Consider the following 15,197-nt stretch of genomic DNA (forward strand, 5'->3'; position numbering starts at 1 on the left):
AAGAGAGAAGCACATCAGGTAGTTCAAGAGGCAGCATGTGACGTGGGGAACCAGGTACGGTAGGTCAGAGGGTGCGGGAAGGTGGGCAGCCAGGGGTGACACCTGCAGGGTGGTGACTAAGGAGGGACAGCCAGATGCCCCCCGCCCCCCGGGCCTGGCAGGGGGCAGAGATGTCATTCTCATCGCTCCTGTTCACCCTGGTGTCCAGCAAGTGCACAGAGGCAAGAGAGAGAAACAAGGGCCTGTAGACTTGAAGGGAAGAAATAAGTCTTTATTCATAGAATCTATAGGAAAAGCTACAAGAAAAGCTGGCAGAGTAGGTGTGTTTAGAATAAAGGTCAATACATAAAATCAATTGTATTTGTACACACAAGCAATGACAATGGAAACTGAAATTGAAAAGATACCAACAGCACATCCACAAAATGATGCTTTTATGGCTTGAGCTTTTGGTGTACTATCCCAGAAATCTTTGTCTACTCTATCAAAATCATAAAATATAGGGATAAATTATATGTATACACACACACACACACACACACACACACACACACACACACACACATGTGTGTGTGTGTGCTGAAAACACATCACAAAACCCTGATGAGAGAAATTAAAGACCCAAGTACGTGGAGAGACATGCCATGCTGGAGGGTCTGAAGACTCAGTTTTGTTAAGATGCTAATTCTCCCCAAATTAATCTACAGATCAGTGTAATCTCAGTCATTTTGGAAATTGAGAAGATGACTGAAAATGTAAATGACAATTCAAAGGACCTAGAATAGCAAAACAAGTTTGGAAAAGAATAAAGTTGGTGAGCTCACACGACTGATTTAAGACTTGCTGTGAAGATACAGGAATTAAGACAGTTTGGTGTTGGTGTGAGGAAAGGAATACAGGTCGGTGGAACAGAACACAGAAGCCATAAATAGACCATAAATAGACCATAATAAATAGACCCATGCATATAAAGTCAGTGACTTTCAAAAGGTGCTACGGTAATTCAACTGGACACCTGTAAGGAGAAAAACGAAGCCTGTCATATGTAAAATTCACTTGAAATAGATCGCAACATGAGCGCTAAAACCAAAAGCTTTCTAGAAGAAAATCTTCACAACCCTGTGGTAGGCAAAGATTTCTTAGACGTGACATCAAAAATACAAACTATAAAAGAAAAAAATGTTTGATGAATTGGACTTCATCAAAATTAAAAACTTCTGCTCTGCAAAAGACACTCATAAGAAAATGAAAAGACAAGCCACAAGCTAGAAGAAAATATTTGCAAAACATAACATCTGATAAAGGACTTGTATCCAGAATATATTTTTAAAACTTTAAAAACTCAATAAGAAAATCCAATTAAAAGGGCAAAAGATTTGAATGATTTACCAAAGAAGAGATACAGATGGTAAATAAACACATGAAAAGATGTCCAACATCATTCTTCATCATGAAAAAGCTGTAAAAGCTACAATAAGATACTACACACATATTAGAAGGGCAAAAATGAATCAAAAATAAAAGTTGATGATACAAGTGCCAGAGAGAATTCAAAATGGTGCACTCAGGAAAGCAGTTTGTCAGTTTCTAATAAAGGTAAACATACACTGCAGGGGAGGAAAAATCTTTTTCCTTCTACTCTTTTAGGTTCTCTGGGGCTCTGTTAACAAAAGAAAGATTAAGAAGAGAAAAACAAACAGAAGTTTATTAACATATCTCAGATATACATGGGGGAAACTTGGTGATGAGTATCTCAAGGAGGTGGCTGGAACTCGTAGCATCTTAACCTAAAACAACCACCACCAATTTTCAGAGAAGTGACAAGACCAAGGAAAGGACTCTGAGTTTCAAGGAAGGTAAATGTATGTGGGAGCCAATGGTCCGGAAGGCTCGTTGTGTGGGTTCCTTGGCGTAGCCTCTGGGCTGACAAGGGTCTAGGGTCGTCTCGGATTTGGACGAATTTATGTTCTGCTTTTAGGGTAGAGAGATTTCCTTGTGTCTGCTTCTTCCCAACTGCCTTCAGCTCAAACAAATCGCTATGCCACAGTGGCCTATTGGGGATGGCAAATTCTGCTGTCCTTTAAAACCTACAGTATGCCCCAGCAATCTCACTCTTAGGTATTTTCTAAGAGAAATAAAAATATCTGCCAACACAGAGATCTAGGCAAGAATGTGTACGGCCGCTTTGTTCACAACCACTAAAAGCAGGACACAACCCCACCTCCGTCGAATGACGAGCGGGTAAACGGTGGCACTTCCCTGCAGTGGGCACAGTGTGCAAATTATACCTGGATAACCCCGGCCTATAAACAAAAGGATCAAGGTCTCACTTCACACACCCCCACCCTTTAATAGAGAAACTGCAGGATGCCCCTGCCAGCGGGGCTGGAGGGACAAAGCGGGGAGATGGTGGGATGAGCAGGGCCACAGCCGGAGTGGGGCAGAGGGGGGGGGCCTGGCTCCGGGCCCCCAGAGCCCCACCAGCCCACGCCCCGCCCCGGAAGTGGAGCCGGTGGCCCTGACCCAGCACTGCCTCGACCACACCGCACTGCATCTCCACACCCTCCCTGGGACACCCCACCCCTGGACTCGGCCCGCGGGGGGGCCCACGCGCTGCTGCACCGGGAGAACCTGGTGCGGTGCCATCAGATCACATGGCAGACGTGAGAAGCCGGTGACACTATCTATGCTCGTTTCCGTGACACAAATTTATACCCTAGAACTTGGTTTCTCATCCTGGTAACAACATAATTGCTAGTCATAACTTCAAATTATCCCTGGAGATCCAGACAGCCTCTTATTTTTACGGCTGTGAGAACAATGTTGAAAACATCTAAATCTGGTTGCACCCTGACACGTCCCAATTTTAAAGCCACCAGGAATTGCTAAACCATGATTTTGCTGGTTCTCTTTAAAAATAGCGGGTGCCTTAAACAGAATGATTGATAAACATCTTATTTGATTTTTATAAGGGGAAATAACCCACAAACCAACTGTATTTTAAAATATCTTTGCACATTTTAATCACAGATCAGGTTCTGTGATTAAAATGTGCAAAGATATTTTAAAATTCCTTTTTCCTTAGGATTACCACTCTAAAAAGCTCCCATGTGCCTCCAAGGATCAGTCACATTCCTCTTCATTCTGGTATAACCTGAGCCAACGACCCTGCCAGCGCTGCATCTCCCTGTGGGTCTCACCTGTCGCCCAGGTGAGCTCCATCCAGGAACATGTAAACTTCCAACCCACCGCTCTGCTCCTCTCCTTTCCTCCTTGAACAAACCTTGGTGCACCCAGCAGGCGCTAGACGGAGACACCCCCGGGCCCTGCTCCGAGAGCCCCAGGCCACAGGAGGTACGGTCCAGTGGACACAAAAGAAATGCTGCCACAGGCGACGGTGAGAATAACACACACCGAGGCGCAGCCTCCAGCTGACCAGGGTCTCGGGCCGACAGCGGCAGCCACGTGGGCGTCGGAGAAGGGCCTGAGGTGGGCGTCAGGCTGCGAGGCACCGGGAGAGGGGCTGGGAGGGCCAGAGCCTATGTCTGGGCTGGAGGAGGAATCACCAGAGCTTGATGCCAAGCTAAGGGTTCGGGCGCCATCCTGAGGGCAAAGGGAGCAGGCCTGCAGGACGAGCAGCACAGAAGTGGCCCCGCAAACGCGAAAATCCTTCTCGCTTCAGAGTTAAAGCTCTGCTGAGTGGTCCTATCACAGCTCCATCTTAAATGAAGTCAAGTGTGAATGATCTGAGTTGCTGTGTCATCTAGGCCGTGTACTTCCTGAACAAACTCTGGTGATGTCTACGTAAAACACAGCGGTTTCCAAGAATGCTATTTGCTGGAAATGCAGACTCTGGGCCCTGCCCCAGACCCAGTAACCAGCATCTGCATTTTGACGAGCGTGGGAAGCTCTGATCCACGTGCTGGAAACGCTGCCGGATGCTTCTTCAAAGGACCTCAGCTCCAGAGCTGCCTTCAGACTTTTTTTTGAGGGCTGCAGGCCTGGGCGCAAGCACCCCTGACCAGTCACGTATGGGCAGTGAGTGGAGCTGGTCAGACGCCCCAGGAGCGGGCGGGAGACTGCAGAGTCAGGGGCCCGCCAGATTCAACTGCTCTGTCCAGGAGCGAAGCACCGAGACGCCTCCTGCCAGGAACAGCCAGGCCAGCGACGATCAGCTGGGGTCCCATGGCCACAACTGAGCCCACACTGGGCAACTCGGGTCTAATTCTGGTGCCACGGGGAACGGATAGGGTTTTCCTGGGACAGAGGTGCACCCACCAAACGGGCGGCTCTGGGCTGCTCCACATCCAAGGTGGGCCTCACTCTCTCCAGGACGCTGGTGGGTGCCTCTGGGACTCTCAATACCTCTGAGACCCCCAGTACCTCTGACAGTATCCCAGTGCCTCTGAGAGCCCCTAATGCTTTTGAGTGCACCCCCAATACCTTGAGGGCACCCCAATACCTCTGAGCACCCCGATACCATCCCAGTCCCCCATACACGGGTGCTGGGTTCAGGGATGGGCAAGGCCTGGGGTGGTGGGATGGTTGGAGAAGCCTTCGGGAGTCGTTTGGGGGGACGCCACTCTCGCCTTGAAGGATGGTTTGCCTTTGCCGCGTGTCCCCGTGTCCCCGCGTGAGCTCATGGGGTGTCGCCCCAGAACACAGTGACAGGGCAGCTCCGGGACGGCCAGCAAGGGCAGGCGAGATGCTGGCGTGGCTCACCGGCTCAGACGGGGTGCCCGGGAGATGCCCCAATTCTGCCAGAATAAGCCCCGTTCAGAAGAGGCGGAGAAAATGAAGAAAACACCTGGTCGGTCGGTACCTACCTATGATGGAATCCCTCCGGAAAACGTCTCTATCGAAAATGTAAAAGGACAGGTGACGGAAACTCCGCGGAATCTCGCAGTAGAAGTCCTCTCCGTAGAAGGGGCTGGACACAGACAGAAGGGGCACCGTTAGATTCTACAAGGCCGCGTCCCCTGTCCTGGGAGCAATCAGTCCTGGGGGGTGATCAGTCCTGAGAGGGGGTCAGTCCTGGGGGGATCCGTCCTGGGGGGTCAGTCCTGGGGGGTCAGTCCTGGGAGGAATCAGTCCTGAGGGGGGGTTCAGTCCTGGGGGGTGATCAGCCCTGGGGGGTCAGTCCTGGGGGGTGATCAGTCCTGGGGGGGGGGTCAGTCCTGTGGGGAATCCGTCCTGGGGGGTCAGTCCTGGGGGGTCAGTCCTGGGGGGAATCAGTCCTGGGGGGGGGGTCAGTCCTGGGGGGTGATCAATCCTGAGGGGGGTCAGTCCTGGTGGGATCCGTCCTGGGGGTAGGATCAGTCCTGGGGGGGGCCGGCTTCCAAGCGCCTGCCTCAGGCATGCACCTGTGACCTCACGTGGGGGACATGAAATTGGGAGCTGGTGGTCCCGGCCGGGCCGAGGGAGGCGGGAGTGGGGGAGGGAGGCGAGGGCAGGTGACAGACATGGAAGGACCTGTACGCAGGAGCTGCATCAGAGCCTCCGCTCGGAGGGGGACGAGCCCACCTGTGGTGCTGCCGTCAGAAGCACCTAACAGGTTTTGCTTGTTTTACTGACCAGCTCAGGTCCAGAGCAGGAAGGGGTACCATGCTGGCCTGAGGTCCAGGCGTGCAGAGAAGGCAGCTGCTCTCCCCCCACCATGTCCTGGGGGCCAGAGCCCCGAAGGCACGTCCCACAGGAGTCAGAGCTGCTGCCGAGGCCTCGCTAGAAGGCGCACGCGTACAACAGGTGTTTCCAGGGCTGCCCCCGAGACGGCCACACACTCGAGTCCTGACTCCAGTGCCCCTGCCCATGGCCTGGCCCCCATCCCGGCTTTATCTCGGGGGACTGTCCCCACTCTCAGCTGCAAATCAGGATCACCTGGAGAGGTTTCTAGAAAACACACTGCCTAGGCCCCACTCAGAGGGCCCTCTTTAGGGGTGGGTCACAGGGTAGCACCTCCAGTCCCACACCTGCCACCTCCTGACACAGAGCCGTGACGCCAGCCGGTTACACGTGGGGGACACAAATCTCACCCCCGGTCCCTGGAGGCACAGGAGCCCCGGGACAGGCGGTCCTGCACCCAGATGGCACTCCCCCCGGTGAGGATGTGGAGAAATTGAACTGCTTGTAGGAATGTAAAATGGGGCCATCACTTTTCCAAAACGGTAAACCCGGAGTAACCATTATAGCCCAACAGCCCACCCCCAGGGGTATGTCCTGGAGCAATGAAAACACATCCACACAAAAACTGGTACGTGCAAGGTTACAGCAGAAACAACCCAAGCGCCCATCAACAGAGGACGGACACACCGAACGGGGCCCCTGACCCACTGGCACCTTCAGCTCTCATGCTGATGCTCAACGAGAGAAGCCAACACAAGAGGCCACACAGGGTGCCGTTCCCTCTATGTGAAATGACCAGAACAGGCTCGTCTGTGGAGACAAAGTGGATCCCTGGTTGCCAGGGGCTGGGGAGCAGGTAAAGGGAACGGGTTTCTCTTTAGGGAGATGAAAAGGTTCTAAAATTGATTGTGGTGATGGCCACACAACTCTGAATATAATATAAACCATAGAACTGTACATTTTAAATGGGTAAATTATATGGTATGTGAATTATATCTCAGTGAAGCTATTTTTCAAAAACCAAAAATTTTAAAAATACATAAAGATGTCAGCAACTGAATAACAGAATTAACATTCTAGGGTATATCATGCTTAAGTTATTTTTTCTCTAAAGATATATGGATATAGAAGAAAAATAAAGACACATGTTTTTAAATAAAAGTGGGGTTACATTATTCAACCTGATATACAGTCGGCTTCTTCCTTTAACATGAGGCCATGGACCACTTCCCAAGTAAGTAAAGGCCAAACAGCACCTGAGGTGTGAGTGACCACAGCCGCAGGACTCACACCTTCCAACACGTGGACAGCAAGTCCTCCCCCACGTCCACCACCGGGAGCGTCCCTAGCCCTGGTGTCCTCAGGACAGTCCCCGAGGTGGCTTGCTTGGTGGGAGGGCATCCTCCATCCTGGGCTCTGGGACCACGGACCCTCCAGGAAGGACTCCATCAATGTTTACAAACTCTGCTAAGCTGGTGACCAAAACTACTGCTTTCATTGGAAAAGTTTAAATTATTGGTGAGGCTGAATGTCTGTCAAGCGTGTGTGTGAGCACTTTTGTTTCGTTTTGTGTTGAAATGTCTTTGGCTCATTTTCTGTCAAATGACCATCTTTTCACATTCTTTTCAAGTTCAGGATACTAATCCACTGAGAACTTTTAAATTTATGTTGCAAAGTAAAAGACAAGTACCTGACGCCCAACATACAAGGAATATGTTTGTCGTCCACGAACAGGGACAGGCAGGCGGCCCGGCTGTCCCCACCAGAAGCCCAGGGGGTCCCAGCACAAAGGCCTCCTCAGCCCAGTCGTGGCATCTCTCAGGTCGGGGCTGGCATCAGCAGGGCCCACAGGGGCGTGAGGGAGCAAGGCAGGCATCCTGGGGGTGGGACAGGCGTGCCCCCTGGTGCCCGCACGCGGCCAGGCCACCCCCTTCTTGGTCGACGGGAAAGCCTGCAGTGTCTCTTCACAGGGGCAGAGTTGGAAGCATATTTCCAAAAGAAAAGGAAGCTGTGGATGGTGGGAAGTGGGGTGAGATCCCCCCACGTGCCTGCAAGACAGACTCTCCTTTCTGGGGGACTCAGAGGGGCTGCACAGCCCGAGCCCCCCCGGCTGGCGCCTTTGCCTGGGCATCTCCGCGCACAGGTCAGCAGCAGAGGCAGGACTCATGCCCTGCACGGTTGCGGGCGTGTCCAGATAAAGGGAAAATGCCGCCCAAAGGACTGGACGGCCTTAACTACCACTATCTGACAAGGGGATTAAGACGTGGCCTCTGAGGCCGGCCAGAGCGCTTTCCTCGCTAATTACAGGGAGAAGTTTAAACGCAGTTTCACAGAATTGGGAAACGAGAAAAAGCCTCCGACAGGGGAAGCTGTTGGCCTCCCGCTCCGCGAGCCCAGATGTGCAGCCGAGAGGTCCCGGCAGGACACCCCCGCAGGACCGCAGAGTCCTTCCCCGGCCCCCCCAGAGCCCGGCTGGTGCTGCCCTGCCCCCGCCGGGGCCAGACGCGAGGTTCTCCCCGTTTCATGCTGTGTGCTGCGTCCTATGCTGCAAACGCCAGCATCCGTTTCCCAGCATCTGGGGGAGGGGAGGGGAGCGCGGGAGCCACGGGGACAGAGGGAAGCCTCCCCGCAAGCCCCGGATGCGCCACAGGGCAGCCCTGGCGGAGCCCAGGCGCCCAGAAGCGGGGACCCGGGGCCCACGCCGAGGCCCAGAGAGAGCTGGAATCCAGGCAGGCAGGGCCCTTTCTCTGAAAAGGGTGCCGGCCGGCTCTGAACAGCTCTGCGCTCGGCTAATAAACGTGCAGGTGGTTAAACCAGTCACTAAAACCTGGATTAAAATTCATGAAACCGAATGCTGTATTCAGACGTCCACAGAAGAGTCGGGAAGGGAGGGGACTCGTGCAGCCTGCACCCCGCACGGGCCGGTGCTCGCGGGACCCCAGCACTGGGAGGGCCTGCACCCAAGGCGCGAACCGCCCAAGGCTCCCAGAAGCAGGAGAAACCCTGTCTGGTTTCTCCCTCACTTCCTCTAAATGGCGATTTTAAAGCAGCGCGGCCCTCGGCACCTGAGAGCTTGTCTCTGAGGCTTCCAAGAAGCTACTGCATCTCACTGGGAGGCCGGGTGCTCAGCCTCTGGTGCTGAAGCCTCCCCCTAAGTCGTGGGGCACGGCCTGAACACAGGGAGGGGTGGCTCCCAGGAGAGAAAGCCGCTCCGTCCACGCGAAGGACGGATGGAGAAACGAGGGCCTGCCCCCCAGCTTCATGCAGATGTGAACGGGGGCCGGAGGGATGCAGCTGACCCTCCCGGGCAAGGAGGCCTGGAGGTCAGATCACAGTTTTCCTCCAAATGCTGGGGAAGAAGCATCCCGCCTGGGCCCGACCTGGGCCAGTCTTGGCCCGCAGGACAAGGCTGGATCACAGGGCACAAGGGCACCCAGGGTGCCCGCCTACAGGGCCAGCAACACGCTCTTCCAGAAGCACAGGACCCCAGCCAGATGTCTGTGCCAGAGCCCGGCCCTCATGGGTGACCTGCAGCCCATTGCCCTGGCCTGAGCAGCCCAGGGTGGACGGCCACGTGGCCTTGGCGGGTTCCTCACTTCTTTCAGACTCAGTTTCCCCATCTGCTCACATGGGGTGCACCCCACACGGGACTCCCACGTGCGGCCCCTCCCCTGCCCCCCCCCAGAGAAATCACGTGTCCTCACCAACAACTCACACCTGGACTGTCCTTTTAAGGCCCAGCCACGCTTCTTAAGGTAACTGAAACCCCCGGACTCCAGAACCTTCAGGAAGACCCCAAGGGAAGGAGGGTGTCAGGAAGAAGCCTGGGGGCGTGAGGGGGGCGGCAGCCTGGGGAGCTTCTGGGGACCCCAGAGGAACCCATTAACCACAGCATCCCGACACCCAAACTGCCCAGCCCACAGCTCCACGGGGACTGACTGTCTACTCAGGGAGGGTGGACAGGGCAGGCCCAGGGTCTCTCCCTGCAGGGTGGTCTCTCCCTGCAGGGTGGTCTCTCCCTGCAGGGTCCCAGCCTTACCTGGGCCTGGGCACGGCGGTCAGCTGGGCATCTGGGAAGCCCTGTGAGAAGCCCCACATCCTGAGATTCAGGGGCTCAGTGAGGACTGGAACCCAAAGTCGGGGGGATGCTCTGAACTGAAGGCCCACCCTGGACCAGACAGCTCGCCAGGACCGGGGGGAAGGGTCCCCGCCTGGAGCTCCCCGGGACCGGGGGGAAGGGTCCCCGCCTGGAGCTCCCCAGGACCGGGGCGGGTGGAAGGGTCCCCGCCTGGAGCTCCCCAGGACCGGGGGGGTGGAAGGGTCCCCGCCTGGAGCTCCCCAGGACCGGGGCGGGTGGAAGGGTCCCCGCCTGGAGCTCCCCAGGACCGGGGGGGTGGAAGGGTTCCCTCCTGGAGCTCCCCAGGACTGTTGGGGCGAAGGGTGGTGTGGAACGTCTGGGCCTGAGACCTGAATTTATGTCAAAAAGACTTATTTTTTAAGCTTTAACTTGAGAAATTAGAGAGAAAAGAAACATAAGGGGAGATGATGCTATTTGTACAGTCTCATAATCTCAAAGTTGGTGTTTTCTAGTCAACAACTTGGTTTTCATCAAGAACATCTGAGAAAATGACGTCTTTCTTCCCAAACCACAGAGCCCCTCTTATGCTGTCACGCCCTAACCCCAAACAACTTCTCCCTCCCGGAGACGAAGACCCGAAGACCGCGGACGCCACCACACAAAGCTCTATTTTCTGAGCAATTTGCATCTCTCAGAAGGAACAGAGAGACCCTCTCAAGTCACGACCCACATGCTCCTTCTGATTCCAAACCGGAAGTTCGCGCCCACCCGCAGGGAACAGCCTTTCATTCGGGAAAATTCTTGGCGAGAATGACGGGATTAGAGACTCTGTAATGTCACCCAAATCGATAAGCGTGGTAATGAGCTAGCTCCTTCCTCACTGTGCTCTAGAAAGCGGTTATTTTACTAACTTCTACTTTTATGTAAAAAAAAAAAAACCTACCAACAAAAGAACAAAAATACTGCCCATAATCCCACTACCCAGAAAAAATAACCACATTGGCGTTTAAGTCCTCACATACCAGACCGTTTTTAGAGCTATGCCAGTTTTTTAAACAAAAAGGAATCTTACTGTGAACTCAACTTTGTAACTTGCCTTTATCGCTTGACAGACACAACCAAACTCTGCTAGACGCAAGGAGGCTCGGTCGCGGGGTCAGGGCCGTCCGGTCCAGAGGCCCACAGAGGCGGGAGGGAGGGGCTTCTGGGCTGGATATGGGGGGGGGGCGGTCCAGGCAGGAGGCTCAGCACAGCCTCAACAGAGCTGCCCTGGGGGAAAGTGAGGGTCAGAGTAGGAGCCCCTTCCTACCTGTCGTGGGGAGAGGCGGGCAATGTCATCCTCAAAATAATCACTTACATGGACAAAAGGAAAAGGGCACTTCATGGAATACGCCTGCAAACGACTGGACCAACCCAGCTCCTAAGAGCTCTTATGTTTAACTGTAGCACGAACGTGCTCCTTGTACTGGATAGGACGGTGGTTGTCTCCACAGGCAGCCTTCAGCTCCGCTTTGCCCTCCCGGGGACCCCAGGATGCCCTCCGCAGATGCACTGTGGCCCCAGGCGGGCGGCTGACCCGCCCGGACCCTGACAACACAGTTTCATAGAGCCTTTCCGTTTAAATAAACGGTAAAGAAATGATGACTTGCCATTTAAATGATTAAACATTATAGCTGTAAAAAGTTAAATGTGAACACCGTCCACTTGCACCATCAGGAAGATACTGTTCTCAGGAGGACAGAACTTTCCCCAAATCACCGTCCTGGAGGAGGGACGGGCCGGAAAAGGCTCCTTCTCCCCGAGGTGTGCAACCCAGGGGGTTCCCCCAGTAAATCTGCATCAGCAGTCCCCTCTCAGTGCCCCCTGTCCCACGCCAGACATGCAGGAAAGGAAGGCAGGGACGGTGACACCTGCTCATGGGTGAGCGGCGTTCTGCAGACCCAGGGCGTGGGGACACCCACAGAGCCAGGCCACAGCCTGATGCCCGGACCCCTTCGCCCGGAGAAAGGAGGGAAGGGGGCGTGTGTCCGCCCTCTCGCCCTCATGCTCCATCTGCACTCCAGCCTGAGGGAGGACAGACCACGCTGGGTGGCACTGACCCTCTGCGGCCACCGAGGCCCCTCTGACTATGAGCCCCAGACGGGGCACCAGGTCCTGCCGGCTCTCTCAGGTCCAGAGATCAGACGTAGGCTCTCTGTTTCCTACAGAAACTTTGCCAAACAAATGATCAACCCTCACAGGCGATGGTGAGCCTGGAGGACGATCTGGGAGTTAGGGCCACAACACAGCAAGGCGTGCAGCTGCTCTGTGCAGGCAACACTGAACCCCGATGGCTGCCGGTGCCGGTGGCCTGTCCAGGGCACAATGCCCTCCTTGTCACCCAGGCATGCCCCCTTCCCTCCACCCTCACAGCTGCCATCTGGGTCTGGGTCTTGTGCCGCTGGGCTCTGCCCCCCAGATTCGGCCCCTCAAGAACTGAGCTGCATTAAGACACCACCTCCCATGACCTCCACCCGTGGTCTCTGGCCTTAGGAATTCCCACAGGACGTGTTCAGACATCCCTCTACCTTCTGTGTCTCTAAACCTCTCTCACACTTTCCATTCCTTTGTGTCTCTGGGGTAGATTTCTTTTTTTTTTTTAAGATTTTTTTGATGTGGACCATTTTAAAAATCTTTATTGAATTTGTTACAGTATTGCTTCTGTTTTATGTTTTGGTTTTATGGCCACGAGGCATGTGGGATCTTAACTCCCTGACCAGGGATCAAACCTGCACCTCCTGCATTGGAAGGCAAAGTCTTAACCACTGGACCACCAGGGAAGTCCCTCTGGGGTATATTTCAAATGTACCTTCCAGTTTACCAATTTTCCCTTCAGCTATGTCTAATCAACTATTTTATTCATTCACTGAGTTTTTCATCTAAATTCTTGTGATCTGCATTTTTAGAAATTCTATTTGATTCTTTTTCAAATTGGTGCAGGCATTCTTCATCGTTCCTTATCCTGCTCAGGTTTTCAATCTTGTCTCATTACTTTTAAGTTCACTAAACTTTGTTAGCTGACATTCTGCAAACATTGCAGGTCTGATTCTGCTCTCTGTTGTTTCTCTTGGAAAATGCACATGATGCTTTATTTCTGTGTTCTTTGTGCATTTTCTCCTCTGAGCTCAAGCTCCCTGAAACGTTATACTGGAGAATCCTGAGACCTAGATTGAAGGAGAGGAGTGGATTTGCTTTCGACTGCCCTGTCATTGCCTCAGCAGGCGTTACAAACTACTAACCCAAGACTGCATTAATGTATGTGTGTGGATTGTGGTTTTTGAGCCACAGATGTGGTACGGATTCAGGCTACACACTCACAAGAGCCAGCTTGTGATTTCAAGTACTCAGCCCAAGTGGAGGCACAATTTTCCTTGCTAACTTCTTTTATGGAGCAGGTTATTTGCTTTTGCCCTTACACTGTAGAGTCAAGGTCTGGGGCTACCAGCTTGCCCCTCACCAGTATAAATAGGGGTTTTGCCTCAATACTAAATGGCCACATACACCCATATTTTTAAACCATTTTTAAAATTGAAGTATAGTTAATTTATAATGTGTATTAGTTTCAGGTGTACAGCAAAGTGATCCAGAAATATATATTCAGAATATATATATATATATATATATATATATATATATATATATATATATATATATATTCTTTTTCAGATTCTTTTCCATTATAGGTTCTTGCAAGATATTGAATATAGTTCCCTGTGCTATACAGTAGGTCTTTGCTGTTTATCTATTTTATATATAGTATTGTGTATGGTTAATCCCAAACTCCTAATTTATCCCTCTCCCCTCCTCTGCTATGCCCTTTGGTAACCATGTTTGTTTTCTATGTCTGAGTCTGTTTCTGTTTTGTAAATAAGTTCATTTGTATCATTTTTTTAGATTCCACATATAAGCGATATCATATATTTGTCTTTCTCTCTCTGTCTTACTTCATTTACTATGATAATCTCTAGGTCCATCCGTGTTGCTGCAAATGGCATTATTTCATCTTTTTTGTGGCTAAGTAACATTCCATTATATACATATGTACCACATCTTCTTTATCCATTCATCTGGTGATGGACATCTAGGTTGCTTCCATGTCTTGGCTATTGTCAATAGTGCTGCTATGAGCATTGGGGTGCATGCATCTTTACGAATTATGGTTTTCTCTGGATATACACCCAGGAATGGGATTACTGGATCATATGGTAGCTCTGTTTTTAGTTTTTTAAGGACGCTCCATACTGTTCTCCCTAGTGGCTGCACCAATTTACATTCCCACCAACCATGTAGGAGGGTTCCATTTTCTCCACATCCTCTCCAGCATTTATTATTTGTAGACTTTTTAACGATGGCCATTCTGACCTGTGTAAGGTGGTACCTCATTACAGTGAGGTTTTGATTTGCATTTCTCTAATAATTAGCGATGTTGAACATCTTTTCATGTGTTTGTTGGCCATTTGTACGTCTTCTTTGGAGAAATGTCTATTTAGGTTTTCTGCCCATTTTTTTATTGGGTTGTTTGGTTTTTTGTTATTAAGCTGTATGAGCTGTTTGTATATTTTGGAAATTAATCCCTTGTCAGTAGTATCATTTATAAATACTTTCCCCCATTCTATAGGTTGTCTTTTCACTTTGTTTACAGTTTCCTTTGCTGTGCAAACCTTTTAAGTTTAATTAGGTCCCATTTGTTTCTTGTCTCATATTTTTTTAACCTCTTCGAATTATTTTGTGTAGGTTTGTCTCCTTATTTGCTGTCAGCTTTAACTTTCTGTTTACAGCACTCCCTGACTTATCTGGTATATTAGATAAGCACTCAATAAATATTAATTGAGCTAATGAATAAATTAACCTTTCAAAAACTAAGCTTATTAAAACTGTCTGAGGAAAGCAGGAATGGTCTGTGAAGGGTTAGACGCTCTGATGAGTTGGGAGAATCACCTCGGCATACTCACTAGAGTTAACTGGCTTCTGGTGACAGTGTTTGGGGGCTGCCCCTGATTCTGGCTGTATCACAGGTAGCTGACTTCCCAGAAGAGACAATATTACTACACCACTATTTTTATTTAGCTCTCAGCCTCCCTTCTCTGCTCCAAAAGCACATTTTCTTGTGCCACCAAAACCAGAAACTATGATTTCTATTTCTAAACTTGTAAGAAATATTTTCAGGAATGGTCCCTATTTCTCGGCCTCAACTAAAGCAGAGGTTCCCCAATTCCCTTCCCAGAGACCCTCAGCCGGCAGGTCTGCGGGGAGCCCAGCTTTGCAGGGACGGACGCTGATTCTCCAGGTTTACAACCCTCCAACATGGACCCTTCTCCTGGGGAGCTCACAGAAATAACCCTGAGGGCGACGGCAGCACCTTCAACATCAGCCCCAAAGCCACACGCGACTCCTAACAGCCTCCTCAGTCTTCCCGTTCTCCTTCAACAGATTACTTCAGAGAATCTGGAGGGTGCAT

At 51.5% G+C, this 15,197-nt stretch overlaps 1 protein-coding gene across 3 annotated transcripts in view; it reads right to left on the minus strand.

Annotated features, from left to right (window-relative positions):
• The window catches only part of RASA3 (RAS p21 protein activator 3), a 91,519-nt gene that overhangs the window by 39,543 nt on the left and 36,779 nt on the right, over positions 1-15,197 (minus strand). For all 3 annotated transcript variants that reach the window (XM_082365873.1, XM_082365872.1, XM_082365874.1), the window contains exon 3: positions 4,827-4,930. In XM_082365873.1, coding sequence (XP_082221999.1) covers positions 4,827-4,930 — 104 coding nt within the window. The remainder of the gene's footprint in view (positions 1-4,826; positions 4,931-15,197) is intronic.

The sequence above is a fragment of the Balaenoptera borealis genome (genome assembly GCF_965194805.1).
Source record: "Balaenoptera borealis genome assembly, chromosome: 18".
Taxonomy (NCBI): Eukaryota; Metazoa; Chordata; class Mammalia; order Artiodactyla; family Balaenopteridae; genus Balaenoptera; species Balaenoptera borealis.